The 21147-nt window shown below is 46.6% G+C and overlaps 1 protein-coding gene and 1 long non-coding RNA gene across 2 annotated transcripts in view; both read right to left on the bottom strand.

The window, feature by feature from the left end:
- Positions 1-7801: 7801 nt before the first annotated feature.
- The window catches only part of LOC146342564 (vomeronasal type-2 receptor 26-like), a 29369-nt gene continuing 16023 nt past the window's right edge, over positions 7802-21147 (bottom strand). Inside the window, exons 5-6 of the mRNA XM_084808598.1 lie at positions 14109-14235; positions 7802-8703 (exon numbers count right to left, since the gene is read on the bottom strand). Coding sequence (XP_084664724.1) covers positions 7802-8703; positions 14109-14235 — 1029 coding nt within the window. The remainder of the gene's footprint in view (positions 8704-14108; positions 14236-21147) is intronic.
- Positions 15134-19751, bottom strand: LOC146342565 (uncharacterized). Its single transcript, XR_014784143.1, has 3 exons — positions 19605-19751; positions 19054-19388; positions 15134-16113 (listed from the first exon to the last, which is right to left on the bottom strand). It is a non-coding gene; the product is annotated as an uncharacterized LOC146342565 (long non-coding RNA).

Genomic DNA, 21147 nt, shown 5'->3' with positions numbered 1-21147 from the left:
GGTGAAAAAGTTTTTAAATGAATGGGAAACTGAATGGAAAATAACCCATGCGGCCTACTGAAAAAGGAATGGCTATTATCATTCCTATGAAATTCAGCCCAAACTTCATATAACTTTTATTTATCTATAATATCTAAAAACTTGTCTGTACGGGTTATACTTTGTTTTCCTTGCTGAAATTTTTTTATTTTTGTTTCTGCATTTGCCTTTTATTGGGGAAGCACCCTGTAAATTCCAGTTTGTATCACCACCCAAAGTTCTGTCTGCTTTAGAGAAAGTGCATTAAAAAAAAATCAAAAAACCTAACTGCTTTATATTTGGGCTGTAAAAAGAACCCAAAACTAATTTCTTATCTCGCTCCAAAATTCTTTCAGTAAATATATTTCTTCCTTCAGCATCTTTAGATATTATCTGTGGTGTGAAATCTATCTTCTTATGAATTAATATTGCCACTCCTCTGGAATTACTTCCTCCTAGGTTTACAAAAAATATATATATTTCCAGACCTTATTTTTAAATATATTGTCTCGTATACTTGTTTCGTGTGTTTCTTGTAAAAAGAGCACTCATGTTGTAATTCCTTAAAAGGTTTACACAATCTGAACCTTTTAATTACAGATTTAATTACAGGTTCAATGCCACACATCTTAATTCATCCATAGTTTAAGAGTAAAGTTGAGATATCATTTCCCCATATGGCTCCCCCTGCTTTCCTAATGATTTTATTACAATTCCCAGCTCCTTTTCCTCCTATATATTCCCTCCCCCAATGCACCTGTTGGCTTGACATTCTATCTAGTATAGAATGTTGCAACAAAACGGTGATGTTTCCACTTAACATTCTCCCATTCTATTATAAAGGTAAAGATGTCCCCAACCAGTCGTGTCCGACTCTAGCGTGTGGTGCTTATCCCCGTTTCTAAGCCAAAGAGCCAGCGCTGTCCGAAGACGCTTCCGTGGTCATGTGGCCGGCATGACTGAACACCAAGGTGCACGGAACGCTGTTACCTTTCCCGCCGGGGCGGTACCTATTTATCTACTTGCAATTTCTTGCTTTCGAACTGCTAGGTTGGCAGAAGCTGGGACTGAAGATGGGAGCTCACTCCATCACACAGCACTCAGGTCTCGAACTGCTGACCTGCTGACCTTCCAGTCTGCAGTTCAGCGTCTTAACCACTAAACTATCACGGTCCCTAAGTGGGTGTTTCCACTTAACATTCTCCCATTCTATTACCTATTTCTAAAACCCTTTTAATTGAATTTTTTAAACACCTTCAAGATATAACTAAGAATTTGAACCTAGACAGACTGCTGCCCTATTTAATTCATAAGGCAGCCATGTAGAGATCACCTCCTCAGCCTCTCATTCTTTCCCATTTAACAGGTTCATTGTAACATTAACCTACTTCCCTTTATGGTTTACCCTCTCCCCACTACCACTTTAGTTATTTGCATACCAATTTGTATTCAGATACAGGATACAAAGTTTTACACTACTACTCCACATCCATGGAGTGTTATATTTGGAGGTCTTCTGCCAGTCAAAGTTTCCTTCTGTTAAGAAGATCTCTGAGGGCTCCTTCACACAGAGCTTTTATCCTGCAATTGAGATTACTCCTTCACAGAAGTTTGTGGGCTCTTTACATGACACAGTGATCATCCCAGCCATCTCCTGCACTAAATGCCATTTGTTCTGTGTTTAAATAGATTGCAGATAATGAGCAATGAAATTACCCTGTTGTGTTCCACTTCAGTTCCCACCATCAAAAGAGTTAAAGCAGCAAGAAGAGGAGCGAGATCAATGAAAGTTAATGGAAGACTCAGGCGGGGGCAGAGGTGAGGGTGGGGGTGGGGGTGGGGGTGGGGGTGGGGGTGGGGGTGGGGGGAGGAAGCACGTGCAAAGGGAGTCAGTTGTGATCCAGCAGCATTTAAAATGGAAGCAGAAAGCCCTGTTTTAAATGCAGGATTTTAGGCTGGTGTAGAAATGCTCTGAGACCTCACCTAATTGCTAAATTCAACTGTCTATCGTTTTCTCCTGTGATATGTTTTCCATTGTGCTATGCCTAGATCATCCTCAGCCTGTTCCAATATAAGACCCTCCGGCATCTCCACTTGAATAGCTTGTAAAAGTTCAGCCTCTTTTTTTATTATTGTTGCTGTATATGTTTTGCCTTTTAAAGGGACCATTAAATGAAAAGGGAACCCCCAGTGATACTTGATCCCTGTCTCCTGCAGTTTTACAGTGAATGGGTGAAGTTGTCATCATTTCTGAAGTGTTTCAGCTGCCAGATCAGCCATATCATAACTCCCCCTGTATGTGATGTCATGCAGATTTCTCAGTTTATTCAATAGCTCCTCTTTTTTTATTTTATCAGTTAAAACATATTATAATATCCCAAAGATTTTCAGTGTCTCTTCTCCTCAGTCCCACTGTCCTATGGGCTCTTTCTGAATCATCCACAGAAACTGGAAAATCAGGGAGCAAAGAGGGTAGCCATGCCACCACCATACCTCTTATGTTCGTTTCCTGCTCTAATTCAGGCAGACCACGTGGTCTCAGGTTAGATCTGTGCATATGGTTCTGAAGATCGGCCAGCTTTGAGTTAGTTTCCTCAAATGGATTTTAAAACTGAACATTTTAAAGCCTCTTGCACTTCTACTTTCTCTTCCGTTGCCTTGGCTATATTTTCCACTTTGTCAACCTTTATCCCTAGGTCCCCCAGTCTATCATCGAGTATTGCAGTCCGATATTCCTTTAGCTCTAATTTGAGTGATTTAAGTTGTTCTTTAATTTCTTTTAATCCTCTGTCTTGTTCCAGCCGGGAGGTGCATTTCTCTCCCTGCTCTTGCCCCTGTTGAAATTGTTGAGTCATTCCAGGTGCCATTTCAGAGGCTATAAATTGTTCCTTGTGGGGCTTCAGAGTTCTCTGTTCTTTCTGGAAGAAGTACAATGTTATATCTTTTGCTTTACACTTCCCTTCTTCGCTAGACTTCCTCCTTCTTTCTTACATCGTTCTTAGGCAGAGGGGAGAGTGTTTATATTATCTGTTGAGCCATTTTGTGTTTTGTTAGTTTTTCTTCCAGGCTGAGGAGCTCCTTCTCTACACCGCCATACTTGTCAGCATCCAAGCTCCCCACCTCCTACCCCACCCTGAGGTATTTTTTAAGTGTTCATTTTCTGCATTTGAAATGTGCACATTTCCCATTTGAATCAAATGAAAACAGAGTTACACTCAAGCATGGGAAATGAGACGAGATGAGCTTCAAGGTGGTGTTTGGAGAATCTTAGTGATTGTGCAAATTGCTTCTTTGCCCATCCCTAGCCGTTTTTCCTTTCAAATGGATTTCCCATCTGACATCCTTGGAGGCATGAGATGTGATAGATGGGTTGAACAAAGGGGCACTTTTTAATTAAGTTTTAGAACTGCAGATCTGAAAAGGCATTAACTGTTTAATGAAGTACTTCCCTTTCCCACAACTCAAAGTAGGTATGCTCCCTAACTTTTGTTTTTTGGTGTCTGTTTGTTGGTCATAGGAACAGAAGAAAAGCCCTGCTCAATTAGACAGTAAGAAGCAGAATAAAGTATAAAAGGAAAAATATAGAGCCCCAATATAGATCTCCCCTAGATATGGGTGGGGTGAGGGTGGGGAGATACTAATTTCTCTCTCCTGCTTCGGGCTCATGTAGGGGTGGACGAAAGTCCCTTACCTGTCCTCGAAGGATGTTCGCGGTGGGGGGGAGGTGCTTTGCTGCTCCCCCCGTGAAGTTCAGGCCGGGGGGGGAGGCTTCCCGCCTCGCCCCGGCTGAAATTCAGGCCGGGGAGGAGGCTTCCCGCCTTGCCCAGCCGCGAACGCGGAAGTTTAAAAAAAAAAAAAAAAGCACCCCCTGATAGGCTACGTGACGATTAACGTAGCCTATCACGGCTAGATCTGCAAAGTCAGCCGTGATAGGCTACATCAATCGTCACGTAGCCTATCACGGGTGACTTTTAAAAAAAAAAAGCGCGTACGCTAATGGCGGCCCCCATAGGGAGCCGCCATTCACGTTCCTTATTTGGTCGCTGTAGTCTACGTAATTCTTTACCTTAGACTACGGCGAAAATAAGGGCAATGCAAATAGCGTTGCCCTTATTTTCGCCGTAGTCTACGTAAATCTTTATGTAGACTACAGCGACCAAATAAGGAATGGGAATGGCGGCTCCCTATGGGGGCCGCCATTATCCGTACGCGCTTTTATTTATTTTTTTTAAAGTCACCCGTGATAGGCTACGTGACGATTGACGTAGCCTATCACGGCTGACTTTGCAAATCTAGCCGTGATAGGCTACGTTAATCGTCACGTAGCCTATCAGGGGGCGTTGTTTTTTTTTTTTCTTTTATTGCAATGGCAGCAGCGGCAGCTGGTCGAAAGACTGGCTGCCGCTCCCGCCCCACTCGAACACCCGCCGAACCGCCACCCAGACCTGCCGCCGGGAGGGACATTCGGCGAAGGTAAGTCCCGTCCCGGGGGGGGTGCGGGGTGCGGGGGGGTTTGGAGGATTTCTCCCCGAAACTTGTTCGGGGGGCCGAACACGTTGGCGCTCAGCCCCCTGAAGTTTCAGGGAGAAATTCTCTGCCATCCCTAGGCTCATGTAGGATAATTTCCTGGTGGTTGTGGAGAAGGAGGAGAGTTGGGCATTTTGACCTCAAATGAGGAATTGATGCATTAATGCTTGCATGGAAACTGAATGGAAGTTCCCAGAGATGGGCAGGAGCTGATTATCGAAGAGCTGACTTTGGGGAATAGGTGGCAAGTTTAAATGGCAGCACAAGAGCATGAATACTTGTTGACTACCTGTTTAGTGTGTGGGACACAGAAAGAGAAAGAAAGGAAGGAAGGAAGGAAGGAAGGAAGGAAGGAAGGAAGGAAAGAGATCCACTTTTGTCATCCAGAATGGACAAACAATTCCTCCTTATCCTCAACTTAAGGCAAAAAGTTTAGGGATAAAATGTGGGAGGTACAATTACATGATGATCAGATTTTACATTCTTAGTGGAATTTGCATGGGGGAGGTCTATACCTCTCTCATTTTCTCCTCTCCATATTATTGTGGAGGGGCTAGTAGTCCACTTTTCTACAGGGAGGGGGATAGGAGGATTGACATTTGGAAATCAGGCAACAGAAGTCTGTTTGAACTTTTCTCTCTTTTTCAGAGCAGCCATCCCCAATCGGGTGTCTTCTGGAGGTTTTGGACTGCAACTCCCATCATTGCCAGCTAGCATGGCCCTTGGATGACACCAAATTTGGGAAGCTGTACTAGAGCATCCCCTTTTTTCCCCCAGAATTAGAATAGAACAGTGATGGAGTGACTGGACAGTTGAATAGGTGATGGGTCCAGTGAAGAGGGGTGTGGGGATACAGTTACCATCACTGATCACCATCAGTTGTTTGGCATCAGTTTTCCACAACCCCACAGTCTCCTCTGAATATCATATTCTTGATCTGTTCACGTGGTTTATCTGCTTTTAGAAAATGAGGATTTCAATGGCACTTTCTGCCTTCTTAGGGAGGATGTGTTTTTAAGGCTTGTGAGCCATAACTCACAATTACCAATTGGTCCTTGGTTGAAAACTATATTGCCTTAAGGGGGTTTGTTTTTGTTTTTTAGTAAGCTGTAGGAATTTGTTTATTGAATACTTATCCACATATCACAGCTACTTTTAAACACATTACTGGAGCTCTCCAACAAAAACAAAAATCTAATGAATTTGACAAATACACTTAGAAGGAATGAGGAGAAATGAAGCTGCTTAGAAGGCATGAGGATAAATGCATGAAAGTTCTCCATGTTCGTATGGGTATGCACCTAAGCCAAGTCCATTGTTTCCAAATACTCGAATACCAGGACAGACAAGATTCCCTTTGCTCCCACTGATCTTCAAATGCCGAATCAAACACAGAGAATAGACTTCAGTCTACAGCTTTTAATCCATTACCACAAAGGGTCATACAGATGCAAATTCTCAGTGTCTCTCAGTCTGCAAGGAAAAGCTTTCAGGGGGTTTAAAAGGTAGCTACAAAAGTTGCCCACCATTTGAAAGGAAGGTGGGCTCACTAGCCTAACTTAAGGGGTCGGGGGGAGCTCTCTCTCTCTCTCTCTCTCTCTCTCTCTCTCTCACGAGACTTCTAAGCACTGCTGTTCATGCAGGGCCAATCAGGTAGACCTCCTAAGTTCTGCCCAGCGTTCTCCCTCTTGGCTCTTCATCTGCAACTTGCATCTATTAATTCAGACTTGCCAAACACCGCCTCTCCCTGTTCACTGTCTCTCGGGGTGTGTGTGTGAAGAGGGACCTTCCCCTCCAGCTGGACCTTTGAAACCGGAGGAGCCTGCCTCGCCATGTCTGAACTAGCCTGGGAAACCTCCTCCCCCATGTCTGGTGGTTCTTCTTCAGAATCTGAACTACTCTCCCACTCCCTAATCTCAGGAGCACTCCTGACATCATCCCCGCTGCCATGAGCACCCCCCACCTGCTCGCCCCTGGGGCCCTGGGCTTGTGGGAGTACTGCCAGTGGAAATGGCATAGCACCAAAGGTGCATGCAAATGTTCGGCCACTTCCCAGGAACATTTGTCTGGTCTATACCCCTTCCAGTCTTTCAAGTATTGTGGGCACCCCTGGGAAAGGTGCGAGTCCAGGATGTCAGTGACTTCAAACTCCTCCCCCCCCATGTCTGGTGGTTCTTCTTCAGAATCTGAACTACACTCCCACTAGGGATGGTGGAGAATTTCTCCACGAATCTTGGGGAGGCCGAATGCCAATGCATTCAGCCCCCCGAAATTGGCGGTGAAAATCTCCGCCACCCCCCGCACCCTCCCGGGATGGGACTTACCTCGTGCGAATGTCCCTCTTGGCGGCGGGTCCCGGCGGCGGTTCGGCGGTGGTTCGTGGGGGCGGGGGGGGCGGCCGGTCTTCTGACCGGCTGCCGCTGCCGCCATTACAAAATAAAGTAAAAAAAAAACGTGATAGGCTATGTAACGATTTACGTAGCCTATCACGGCTAGATTTCCAAAGTCAGCCGTGATAGGCTACGTAAATCGTTACGTAGCCTATCACGGGTGTGTGGGGTTTTTGGTTTTTTGTTTACTTTTTTTTTCATGGCCAGGTAGATGGGGCGCTTCTATCCGGCCTGAATTTCATCGGCAAGGGATGGGGCGCCTCCCCCCCAGCCTGAATTTTGGCTGGGCGAGGTGGGGTGCCTCCCCCCCTCGCCTGAACTTCAGGGGGAGAACCAAAGTGCCTCCCCCCCACCGCGAAGCAAGCTTCGAGGACAGGTAAGGGACTTTCACCCATCCCTATGCCATTTGCGTATGCGCTTTTTTTTTTTTCAAAGTCACCCGTGATAGGCTACGTAACGATTTACGTAGCCTATCATGGCTGACTTTGGAAATCTAGCGTGATAGGCTACGTAAATTGTTATGTAGCCTATCACAGGTATGTTTTTTGGGTTTTTTTCCAGGGCGTGGTGCCTCCCCCCCTGGCCTGAACTTCGGGGGGAGAACCAAAGCACCTCCCCCCCACCACGAAGCAAGCTGCGGGACCAGGTAAGTGCCTTTCGTACATCCCTACTCTCCCACTCCTTGCGCTCAGGAGCACTCCTGACAGGGACCTCCATCAAAGCAGAACATGCTTCCCTGATCCATCTTGATTAAGTCCCAGTGAAATGAATGCATGTAGTCAGTCCTGACTGGCATATATATTACATCAGGAACAACAATCACCAGTTAACCTCTGCTGAACGGAAGGAATATGAAATAATAAATTTCAGTTCTTTCTTGTTATGAACTGGCCCCGAGTGTTCAGTTCTGGCCTCATCAAAATGATGTAGCATTTGGTGAAAAAGATGCAGCCCAGTAACCCAAAACTTGAGGCTAAGATGGAGAAGACCTCCACAGCCACCATGTATTTCCCCTTGGTACTAAGGTAGGTTGGAACAAAGGACAGCCACACACTGAAGAAGACCAGCATGCTGAAGGTGATGAACTTGGCTTCATTGAAAGTATCAGGCAACTTCCTAGCAAGGAAAGCCATAGAGAAGCTCACAATGGCCAAGAAGCCCATAAAGCCCAGGACACAGTACAGCATGGCAGCTGAACCTTCATTACATTCTAGTATAATTTCTTCAGCCATTGAGAGCATATCAAAATCTGGGAAAGGGGGAGAGGTTGACAACCACAATGCACATATAATGGATTGAATAAATGAGCAGGAAAGTACAATGGAGTTAGCCAACGGTTTCCCCACCCATTTTCTCATTCTGGACCCAGGCTTGATGGCCATGAAGGCCAGAACCACAATGGTGGTTTTGGCCAAAATGCAAGAAACAGCCACAGAGAAGATGATGCCAAATGCAGTTTGTTGAAAAAGACATGTTATCTTCTCAGGTCGACCAGTGAACAGCAAAGTGCACAGGAAGGAGAGCAAGAGGGAGATGAGGAGAGTGAAGGTAAGATTCCGGTTGTTGGCTTTGACTATGGGAGTGTCCCGATGCTTAATGAAGATCCAAAGGGCTAAAGCTGTGATGAAAGAAAATGAAATTGCAAAACTGGCCAAAGCGATCCCCAAAGGCTCCTCATATGACAGGAAAATTATATTTTTTGGTATGCAAATATCCTGGTGCTTGTTTTGATAGTGGTCTTCTGGACATTGAAAACAGTCATCCAAGTCTGAAAAAGGAAATGGTGAATAGATATATATTCAGAGATCAAAAATCTGCCAGTTTAAGACCAGAGTTAAAGCTTGCTTCAAACTCCACAAAGCCAGAATATTGAAAGTTAAAGGCTGATGCCTTAAATGACATGCCCTGTGATCACTGATGATGTTGTGTCATAAATTGTGCTTGCTTACAACTTACCCTCCCTATATACACAGTTATCCTTCATCTCTCAGGCCAAAATCCAAATGGAAGGATAGAGAGCTGGGACCATAAAAAATGCCCCACGTTATTCTGGTTCTGTATTATGAAGCATCTGAGCCTTACTGTATTGCTAGAGGAATCCTCTTGTGAGTTGACCCTGGGCAGTTTGTTGCTTACATTAGTAGCTGGGTTAAACAGTGATAAGCAGTCCTCTTCTCACCACCCAGAAAGTAATAGTAAGGATTTGAATCCTTGTGCGACATTTGCGATTGTAAAAAGGTGGTGTGAGGCCATCTTCCTTATGCTGCCTCCAGCTGTGCAGTCCATCCCTACCCCACCCAAATTATCGGGGGTTCAAACTGCATGTTGCTTTAATGTTATAGTTATTTCTCTCATAAAACATAAGCTCATGGGACCTCATATAGATTAGGTCCCTAGGGTGTTTCGTAGTGGTGACTGGGTATCTTAACCCTTTGCCCTATACTTGCAGTTTCTACTACAAGTGAACGTTGTTGTTGTTGTTGTTGTTGTTGTTTGACAATGTAAGTAGGAGACATGGCAGGCTTGATCCAGATTGGGACCCCTGTAGGGTTTGTGTGTGTCAAAGGATAAGTCTTCCTACTCCTATGGTATGATCCCAGCCTGTATAGTCTCATTTTGTAGGGCCACATTTCATAACTGAATAGGCATTACAGATAGACGCCCTCTGTAATAGAATTCCTTTGAAAACACTGCAGTACTGGCTAGGGATGTATGAAAGTCACTTACCTTTTCAAAGGGTGACATTCGTGGGGGGGGAAGGTGCTCCGTACCTCCCCCCAAAATCCTACGCTGGCCGACTCTGCGGAGCCAATGGCCGGGTGCATCCGCTCAGCAGGTCTGCGGACGCAAATGCCTTAGCGGCCGCCATTTGTGTCCCCGCTTTTGCTGTGATAGGCTACGTAAATATTTATGTAGCCTATCACGGCAAAAGCGGGGACGAAAATGGCGGCTTCTATGCCATTTGCGTCCCTGCTCCAAGCCATGATAGGCTATATAGATACTTACATAGCCTATCACAGCAAAAGCGGGGACACAAATGGTGGCCGGCGTAGCAGCCGCCATTTGCAGCCACAGCCCGGCAGCAGCTGGAGCCGCCGGAGCTGCCGCCACCACTGGAGCCGCTGCCGCCACTGCCGGAGCTGCAGCCAGGTAGGCTCCGTTTCATGAGGCTTTCGCTGGGTGGTGGGACGGGTTGCTCCATTCCACCACGGATTCTGGGGGGCCGAATTCACTGGAATTCGGCATCCCTGGGATCCGTGGCAAAATTCTCTAACATCCCTAGTGCTGGCACCATTCTAGCTTCAGAATTAAACTGAGGTGCCTGACATGACTTAACCAGCAGTTGCTGCTGTTGGATTTATGGCACAGAAAAAACCTTAATAATGTTTGAACCACTGCTCAGAACTTCACCAAACCAATGAAAGGCACACCTCCTCAACGAGCCTGAATAAGGTACATCAATAGTTTTCACCAAGATTTGAAAGAAGTATAAGATATGCTGAGCCACAGCTAGGAGTAAAAAGGACAATCAAGTAAATTTTCAGCAATATTAACATGCTGTCCCTTTGGCAATTCCTATTGGATCAGTTTGAGATTTTGAACAGTTGTAGACCTCATAAGGTAGAACACAGAAGTCCAGTTTCAACTATCAGTTCAAGAGTTGTTATTTTTTATAGGCAGTATAATTTTGAGGCTTATAATGGAGGAACTTTTTTTTTTCATGGCTCACCTTATCTAAGGGGGCATACACAATCACACAGAAAAAGAGAGAGAGAGAGAGAGAACTGGTGTAGCACAGTAACTAACACTGGAGTCCTGTATATCTGTAATTAGAAGTGCCACTGAGTTCAAGTAAGTGGGTATAAGACTGAAGGCTAAGGAATAAAGCTGTGAATCAGGTAGTCCCTGGTTCATATCTCACTTCTACAATGAATATGTTAGGGAATCTTACACAAAGAAGTCTATCCCGGTTTCAGCCCCCATCTGGAATATGAGTGATAATATGTTTGGTGTAAGGAATTGTGGCAAACTGTTATGCCTACACTGACAATCCTCCAGTGTAGGACAGGCTGCAATGACCCTTTTCTCTATATTCCTCAGATCTCACTGCCACCACACATTTTTATATATTTTATGGGATATTAACATTTTATAACTCATAAACTGGATATGTAGGAGTGCAGGGCTATGGCTTTTGTATATGGCCTTTTAACCAGAGCTTTGTTTAAACTAGGGCTGTGCACCACTTCAGTCCGAATCCCAAATAACAAAGTGAATTGGTCTGCTTCAAAATGGTGCTTTGGCATGATCTGAAATGGATCAGAACAGCACCAAGGCACTCCGGGGGCAAGCAGCTCGTTGCCAAGTAGCTTGGAGCTACTGAAGCCATTCCCAGACAGCCTGTGTCTCAATAAATCAACTTGTGAAAGATCAGGGAGGGGCAAGGAGGAGAATGGCAGGGGGAAGGGGAGAAGAGGGGAGAAGGGAGGGAGAAATGCTGATTCTTGGTGAATAGCAACTCTGGTTGCCAAATTAGGGCTGAACTCAACCCAGCAGACTTCGATCAGTGACAGTGCTGGAGGAGGGAGGGGGATAGTGGATATATTGAAGAGATCAGCCTGCTTTCATTTCATTGGGCATGCAAGAGTGCTGGTTAGAGTTGGAGGTGGTTGTTGTTATAGAGAGCTGACTAGATCTGTGGTGTGTGTGTGTGTTTGTATTGCAGCTTTGTCTTTCTTCTTCCTTCCCAATTCAACTATTTCCTTTCTTTCTTTTGTAGATCCTTTATTTAAAAACAACAACAACAACAACAACAACAACATTGAAGTACTTAGTCTGAGTTTCTCCCTTTCTTTGCCTGGTTCTTTGCCCCCCACCACCCTTTTCTAATAGGATTTACCTTTCATTCCTTTCTCGATTGTTTATTTTTTAAAAAAAAAGCTTTAAAAAGTACTGTGGTTTTCCTTCTCTTGCCTTGTTCTTTAGCTCCCCCCTTCTCAATTCTCAACCATTAGTTTTCCCTTATTTCCTGTCCAGATTAACTTAACTTTAGTTGTTCTTCACTCTCCTCCACCCCCACCCCACCCTTCTCAATTCCTGTTGAGAATGCCTCAATTCCTACCATTCCTGTTTTTGATATCTTTTTCCTAAAATAAATAAATTAAATAACAAAATAAAATAAAATATGCCCTTTGGTTTGAGTTTCTGAGAACAGCATGTTTTATCTGAGACTAGCACAAAAACTACTGGGCCAAACTGCCTGAAATTTGGCAAGTTCAGTCCTGTCCTAGGGGGGGGCTAGATGCCCAGATTTCATGCACTGCTGTGGAAACAGTGAAAAGGTATCGCTCTTTGCTTTGAGACTTTTTGCTCAAAACCCCCACTCCACCTAGCACAAAAACTACTGGGCCAAACTGTCTGAAACTTGGCAGGTGAAATCCCCTCCATGGGGGCTGGCAGGTCTTCAACTTTCTTATGTTCACCTAGAAAACCAAAGAAGTTATGGCCATTTCTATTTTCCAATGCAGGGCAATGGGAAAGCATCATATCAGAATGATTTGACTATCCAAATCTTGCTTGGGATCCAAATCCAAAGTGAAGTGGATGGGATCTAAATTGGTCCGAGGTGAAGGGGGCTGCTTCAGAAGTTCCAAAGCGGCATCTGAGACAAAGTGGGGGTTCTGCACACAGCCCTACTTTGAACTCATTAAGGCTCCAGTTAGTGTGCTTGTCAAGCAGTCCAGCTCATGGGCAAGGCCAGCTCCAGGCTAGGCAAATAATTAAATCAATTCCATGTTCCAATTGAGTGTATTTATTAAAGAACTGAGAATAAGGATGTTCAGTAATAGTTGCTTTTCAAAGATAAAATGAACATAGAAAATTAGCTAAATAAACTTATCAGGATCCTAAGAATAACTCACCAAAGAAGCTTGCGGTGGGATGGGTTGAGGCACACATGGGCTCAAAGCCTGCTTTGTATTGTCTTCACTCTTAGTTAGACAGACAGACAGACAGACAGACTCAAAGGGAAAGTTTTATTTTACTACCCAATGTATTTCTCTGCAAGGCTAGGCAGCTCTGAAGGAGGGTACTTCAAACTGACCTGTCAATAGCCTGGAAGGACCTCCTAATGTGTCCTCCCGGTAAGTAGTTCACATAAGTATGAGTCAGGGACAGGAGGTGATTGGGGATAGTTAGCCTGGGATGTGCTGAGATGTTAATTTTGCTGTCTCTGTTCCCTGGCCATACTTGTTCTGCTAAGGTCGTATGAGCATTTTGTTTCTGCTTGCAAAACATGTGAGCGTGCCTTGTTCTCAGCCCTGAACATGAGTGTGAGCAGGATATCATGTCTGCAGAGAATTCTTGAGCCTGTGCACATATTGGAGTTTTGCACAAATTTTTAATTCACCTACGATTTAGTCTATAGGGAAGTGTACACAAATACTGATTTCCCCCCCAAAAACTTCCATTTTTGATAGCTTTTTGGCAGGGTTCCCTATCACACAAACAAACAGCAAAAGCAAGCAAGATAAATTGAGGAGAGACAAGCAGCAAGCTTCAGAGAGCCTTGGTGAACTTGAACGTCACTTATTCGGCCATCCCTACTGAGAAGCCAACACATACTCTAACGCATTGCCCTGTGATGGAGGGAAATCAAACTGATCAATTGATAGCCTGGAAGAATCTGATCACGTGTCCTCCAGTAACTAGTTAGCATAAGTCTGAGTCAGGGAGAGGAGGCAACTGGAAATAGTCAACCTCAAATGTCTTGAGATGTACATTTTGGCATCCATGCTCCATTGCCATATTTTTGGTTCAGCAGCCCTTCCAGAAGTGGGAGTGGGGGATTTGGTTCATCACAGGATACAAGTAGATAATACATGGAATGATCATAGAACACTTGGAAGCACTATCCAAATATCCCAAAGCATTAGCCAAATGTTACATATTATAGCATAATGGGGAATTTTGTTAAATCTCTGAATGAGGGCAGCTAGCCCGAAATCTGGGAGACAGTTTGCAGCATTCTCAAGCAATCACCTTTGCAAGAACCTATAAGCAACAATGATCAAGGAGCAATCCAGATCTTAGGACCACTTAGAAAAATGTATCCTGTTCTGCACATGGATCATAGCGAAACATTTCAGAATTTCTATACATAGGCTCACTTACCAGTCTGATTTGAAATCTTCCCTTCTGGACACGGAAGGCAATCATAGCAGCAAAATGGCTTCCCTTCCACCTTATTTCTACTATATCCTGGTTGGCAATAGTCATTGCACAGAGAAAGGGGCTGTGACTGTTCATAATTGAAAGCAGAGAATATTTTCAGAATTTCTTTTGCAAACATTTGTATTTCTCACAAAGAGTTTTAAATGGATTGAAATTGCTTTGACAAAATGGCAGTGTTCCTAGAGAGTATTGGGAATGCAAAATGCTATTGGAACCTATTCCTGGAATTGTTCATATAAACAGTTTTAGGAAAGTATTGTGCCACGTACTTGGGAATAATCCCCATGGAACTCTGGTGCTTAGAGTAGGATACAGTTCTGCTGTATTGTCATGTCGTCTTGGCTTTTGATATTGTGTTGGAACTTGGAACCTTTGCTTTTACTGACATTTTGAAGATATGGTAACGTTGTCTAGGAAATATTTCCACTGCCAGTGCCTCTAACAATTGTCCAAGACATTCTTGAATCAAACACTTTGAAGTGTGGCTTGACTTATTTCCCTACCTTTTAGTGCATTTTTTTCCAGTGTGCTTCTGTATATATTGCTTAGTCTTCATCACATTGCTATGATGAAAACATCCTAAACATGATTACATGGAAGTAATTTCTACAGTATTCAATGAGATTTACTTACTCCTCTGTACCTAAAATTGCATAACCTTGAAGGCCAAAACTATGTAACTTATTTTGGCTTCAGTATTTTGCAATGTGATGATTTGAGATATAAAATCATGGGGTGTTTCCAGATGAGGCTTTTAAAAAAATGCAATTGCACTGCTTCGATTATAGAATTTTATTGTGGATGTGGGTATCCAGATTATATTTGTAGCTCTCCTGGGTTTTCCCATCATTTCTTCATCCCCCCCGCCCAGGAAAAGAAGAAGAATCATTAAGGAAGAAAGGGCAAAGTAGCTGCACAACACTTGCGAGCAGAGATGGGTTAAAGAAGACGCAGACAACAAGCTTGGGTTGAAAATTGGGCCACATTTATTGAAATAGCTGCAAAGGGGTAATTAGGACGGGCATCTAACTGTGTCAGCGGCTAGCTGGCACTTCTTGGGCGAAAACACACCCAGCCTAAGGGGTGGCGGTGATCTCGCCATCCCTCTGGACTGCCCCTTCTGGGGGAGGTAGACCTTCCGGTGTCACCCCCAACCCGGTGCTGCGCAACAGCTGGGTGAGTGAGTAGGGTTGGTCTCCCAGGCAACCCTTATCCCCCTGCCAAGCTGCACAACCTGTTCGGGGGGCCTCAGGCATCACCTGTCACCATAAGGTGCCTCTGCATGCACACCATCCCTACTTTCCTGTTTTTGCCCGTCCTAACCGCCACAGGAGTCACAAGCCTAGAGCTTGTGAAACTCCCCCCACCTGCACAGAAGAACTTCCTGCAGGCCCCTTTGCAGATCAGAAAGAAATCAGTTATACACTACATGAGACAGGCGGACACTGTCCGTCCTGCAACGCTCCCTCCATGTCCACAGAATTCCCTGGCGGGTGGTGCATCCATCACCTCATTCGCATAAGCCATAAGCCATTTCTCTGTGCACTTTCGGACGTGCCCTGCCACTGGCAACGTCATTCCATTCCTTCCCATTGATCCATGGGAGCAGTGAGGGCTGCAATAGGGTACTTCCAGCCAGGTATGCCGGACCACCTGCATCTCAACCAAGGCCTGTTCAATCAGGTCCTCACCTGGCTTACAGCCAAAGTCCTTCCTCTCAATGTGCAGCAGCTGGACCTGTGGAGGAAGACTGACGAACTTTCGTGGAACAGAGTGAGGAGGGGACTCCCACCGCATGTCTCGTCTGGGAAGCCTCTGGATCTTAATGTGACAGTGTGACAGATGCTGAAGTCTGAAATCGATGTACAATCCCTTCGTGCAGCTCCAGATGTCATAACATGCCCATGTAAGGGCTCCCGTTCCAGCGTACGACAAGTCTGCTGGTCTAGGGCATAAACACATTGGGGCAAGCAAAGTGAGAGTTATGTCAGGAATAAGCAGACGACTCGCTAACGCAGGCCGGAGCGCTGTGAAGCCCCTTTTTAAACTGCCATAATGTGCCTGAGAGAGAAACCTCCAGCAACTATCCTGGAGACTGCTTCAATGCAGCGATTGTGGGTTCTAAACTGCGTAATTACCTAGGCCTAGCGGGGTAGAGCTAATGTAGAAACTGCCCAAATTGCCCTTATGTCAACAGTAAGCCGTTGGATTGATACAAGGGAGGCCCTTCCTCAGACCCACGGTATTCCATAGAACCCTAAGGTCCCGACGGGGCACTACGCATTGACTTGCGTTTGGCCATGGGCCACTGCTGTGCCTTTGCTATACCGATCACTTTTGATCACCAAATGCATAAGTGGGTTACATTGGGCCAGACATGCACCTTGAACTGTATCAAGGCCCTCCAGGACAAGTCGTACTTGGGAGCCCAGACCCACCCTGAATTCCTAATGGGGGGGGGTTGACGAAGGCCATTAAGGCTGCTGCGTGGACAGGGAAATGTCTTTCTGGAAAGCGCAAATGGAGTGCCATTATCCCAGGAACCCAAAAGGGGTATCTGGGGAGAGAGGGTGACTAAATTTACTAAAAGCAGGCAACATCTATGCCCAATCCTATATTGCCTGCCGCACCCAAAATCTGACTTAGAGTCAGAACATCCCACCATTGTGGGCCAGAAAGCTAAGTGGCCAGGATGCGACTTATAGACCCATATAGTCTGTTGTTCCTAAGGAGGCGCAAAATTGCAGCCGATGATCTATAGGTAAGGTCATGATCCTAGCACTGAAGCTTTGCCTAATGCACGGCACACCCTACCTGCTCTGTCGCAGGTGGCTCCTGTGCGGAGAGCCCTGTAATGCAGGATGGCATGCCTGGCTTCAGTCTCCCAGTCTCTGCAAGGATGTGATCTGGGAATGGAGCACCCGCGGGGCTAAAGCCCGGAAGTCCCTTACTTAATTTCATGACAAAGCGTCGACCATTGGGTTTGTCCAACCCGGCACATGGTAGACCCAGAACCAAATGTTATAACACCGACACTGGAGTGCGGGCACATTGACACATGACATGACCCTCTAATTTCAGGAGGATGGAGAATGAATCACGTGGTCACATTGTCATACTGAAGGGGGTGTTACTGACTTTACTATAAGGTCATTGAAGGTGTGCTCGGAGTGTGCGGCCACAACTCTACAGGCCACTACCCTCAGCACAATCGTACCTGCCCTAAGAGCCCGAAACCACCTTGAGCAGCGGCAGAACCAAATGAATCCGCAGTCTGGCTTTGAGGAGCGGCTCACGCCTCTGCAAAGAGGTGCCGTTAAAGCCCTACCAAGTAGAAGCCATGCCTATGGATATTTGCGCACAGCAGAAGTAACCCTATTTTGATGGTGTGGAAGCCGCCGACCCTACGTTGTCCAGACTGGGCAGGCGCAAGAAGGCACGTACAGGGGCAGCTACCTGAACTGTGAAAAGAAGATGCCCTACAATATCTCACATGGTCCCCCCAAAGGAAAACCATAGGAAGATGTATAACTGCTTGAAGCTGTGCTCAAAGGACCTGAAAGTTGTCCTGGGGGAGGCTAGAATAATGCCTAAGGGTATCAGATTGGCTTACCAAATGTTGATGTGGGCAACAGGCCCTGAACCTTTGTGAGCTATGGGACACCGAGGTAACAGGAAAGGGAAGCAATGCTCGCGTTAGGTCAGAACATTGACCACCGTCTTCGGACTCCATGTAGAGTATGCCCACCAGGGACCCGTGGACGGAATCCTAAACCAAGACAACTGCCCCGTTGACTAGGTGTGTCGCACTGAACACAGATGAACAGGAATCTCTTGATTAACAGGCAGGCCGCCAGGGAAGAGAGGTTACGAATCAGGATAAACTCCCTAGATGATTTCGTGGGCACCATTTCCAGAAGGGAGATCCATAGAGTAGATAACGGGGTGTGGAAAAAAGGGGGGGGGGCTATAATCCTTTTGCCAGTACTGCCATGTTAACCTGTCAGGAACCTGTCGACACCTGGCTAGGAGTAATGTTGCTTACGAGGTAAGGATGGCATGTGTTGACCTAGAAAAGGGGGTGAGGTCCTAGAACCTAGCATAAAACCATGTTCCAAGTTAAAACGTGTTCCCTCCGTTGGGGTAGCAACTTAAAGTCGCAGTAGCAGCACCAACCTAACCGGGCATGGGCCCATGAGAGCTTCCTACTGCCTTGGCCTTTCCAAGGGGGGGGGGACCCTACCATCCCCAGGCATTGGGCAAGGGGAGGACGAGCACTGACTGCTACTTGGGAGCACTCATGACGAAAAAAAGGCATGGGTTCTGGGAGTATGCACCCTTGGGGCTGTATTCCCAGCACAGACAGCGGAGCTGAAGCAGCGGATCTGCCATAGGCAAAAGGCCATTGCGGGAGACAGCCTGGTGATTGTGGCTATGGCCAGATCTGTCGCAGAACAGTCCGGGAAGGAGTCAAAAGAGGCGCGAAAGGTCCTGGTCCAACAGGTTCCTGCGCAGAGAAGGGCCAATGGCAGCCCTCCTGTGAAAGGCCTCAACGTAATCCAGTCACACACATCCTCAGGTGAAAGCCATTAGGAGGAGGAGAAGCCCTGGTGGCATCCCAACTTGCCAGGTTAGCGTAGGGATCTGATATGCCACCTACGTGGATGCCCAAGCGGGCGGGGGCAGGGCGAGGGATCGTAAATTAATCCAGCAGAACCCTGTAAGATGCTGAGTTGAGCGGCTGGGGCTACCGTGGGGTGTGACTTACTGAGTTGCCGGTGACATTGGGAGGGCCAGCTGCCCCAGGGAGGTAAGCTAAGGCGGCAACCCCACGGCCTTGCAGGTCGCCCATCTGGACAAGTGGGGCAAGGTGAAGTCATCTCACCCATATCCAAGGCAGCCGCATCCGGGTCCCTGGGAGCAAGGAAGATGATGCCACCTGCAGTGCTCCTGACGGAGATGCCACAGGAGGGCAGACCACCCCAGCTGTGGTGTGTCGCCTGGGTGAAACCACAAGGAAGGAGATGGAGGCTTCAACAGTATCCTGACGAGCTGCACCCATTGTGACCGTGCTCTGATCCTTGACTGGAAACTTAGATGTTGATGCTTGGGCACTCGGGAAAGAGGAGGTTGGAGAAGGGAGGAGCTCAACCGTGGGCGGTGAGCCATCCAGAAGAGCTAATGAAGAAGAAGTGGAGGCTTCAAGAGCATCCGGACGAGCTGAAAGAAAAAGTAGTAACGAGCGTTGGGTCTGCTGTCATGTTCATTTGGGCTGGACAGCCGAGGGCTTCTAAGGCCTGACCAGGGGAGGAGGAGAGATTAGGGATAGGGGAGAATTTCTCCCTGAAACTTCGGGGGGCCGAGTGCCAACACATTCGGTCCTCCGAAGGTTTGGGGAGAAATTCTCTGCCCCCCCCCCCCCGGGATGGGACTTACCTTTTACGAATGTTGCTCCCGGCAGCGGGTCCCAGCGGCAGTTCGGCAGGTCTTCATCAGGGGCGGGGGCGGCAGCCGGTCTTTCGACCGGCTGCCACCACCGCCGCCATTACAAGAAAAGTAAAAAAAAAACCACGCTCCTGTGATAGGCTACGTAACAATTAACGTAGCCTATCATGGCTAGATTTGCAACGTCAGCCGTGATAGGCATAGGCTACGTTAATCGTAACATAGCCTATCACGGGTGACTTAAAAAAAAAAAAAAGCGCATACGCTAATGGCGGCCCCCATAGGGCCGCCATTCACGTTCCTTATTTGGTCCCTGTAGTCTACGTAAAGATTTATGTAGACTACGGTGAAAATAAGGGCAACGCAAATAGCATTGCCCTTGTTTTCGCCGTAGTCTACGTAAATTTTACATAGACTACGGGGACCAAATACAGGGAGAGCTCTACCTCTCATTCAAATCTTCACCAAGGTTGGCCGTAGAATCCCTGTCCAAATGTCTGGAGACGGCGAGTGGCTGGATGGGGAGGAATAAGCTGAAGCTCAACCCTGACAAGACCGAGGTACTTCTGGTGGGAGACAAGAGGAGGCTGGGGGATGTTGACCTGGTGTTGAATGGGGTACAGCTACCCTTGAAAGACCAGGTCCGCAGCCTGGGGGTCATTTTGGACTCCCAGCTGTCCATGGAGGCTCAGGTGTCAGCTGTGAGCTGGACAGCTCTGTATCAACTCCATCTGATACGGCGGCTGTGCCCCTACCTTCCCGACCATCTGCTCCCATTGGTAGTACATGCCCTGGTCTCCCCTCGTTTAGACTACTGTAATGTGCTCTACATGGGGTTACCCTTGAAGATGGTTCGGAAACTGCAGCTGGTACAGAACGCGGCGGCTCGCCTGATTAAAGGCAGCCGCCGGCGAGATCACATCACTCCAGTGCTGAAGGAGTTGCACTGGTTACCAGTTGTTTTCCGGGCCAAATTCAAGGTGTTGGTTTTGACCTTTAAAACCCTATATGGTTCCGGCCCAGCCTATCTTAAGGAGCGCCTCCAGCAACACCAGACAGGCCGCTTAACAAGATCAGCCTCGGATGGCCTTCTCTCTGTCCCATCAGCCAGGACAGCTAGACTGGTGGGGACGAGGGAGAGGGCCTTCTCTGTGGTGGCCCCCACTCTGTGGAACTCCCTCCCTAGGGAACTCCGTCATGCCCCCTCTTTAATGAGCTTCCGTTGTGCATTAAAAACGTGATTGTTCAGGCAGGCATTTGGGGTGGGTTAGGGTATTTTTTTAAAAAAAAATTATGGTAAAATTTTATTGTTTTAAATTGTTTATGGTGGGTTGTACATCGCCCAGAGTGGCTGGGTGACCAGTCAGATGGGCGATTAATAAATTTAATAAATAAATAAATAAATAAATAAGGAACGCAAATGGCGGCTCCCTATGGGGGCCACCATTTGCGTACGCGCTTTTATTTATTTTTTTTAAAGTCACCCGTGATAGGCTACGTGACAATTAACGTAGCCTATCATGGCTGACCTTGC

This window comes from Heloderma suspectum, chromosome 6 (assembly GCF_057233095.1).
Source record: "Heloderma suspectum isolate Gila_16-S chromosome 6, 16-S_ref, whole genome shotgun sequence".
In the NCBI taxonomy this organism is placed as follows: Eukaryota; Metazoa; Chordata; class Lepidosauria; order Squamata; family Helodermatidae; genus Heloderma; species Heloderma suspectum.
The sequence above is the reverse complement of the archived record's forward strand: the minus strand, read 5'-3'. Positions and strand labels throughout refer to the sequence as shown.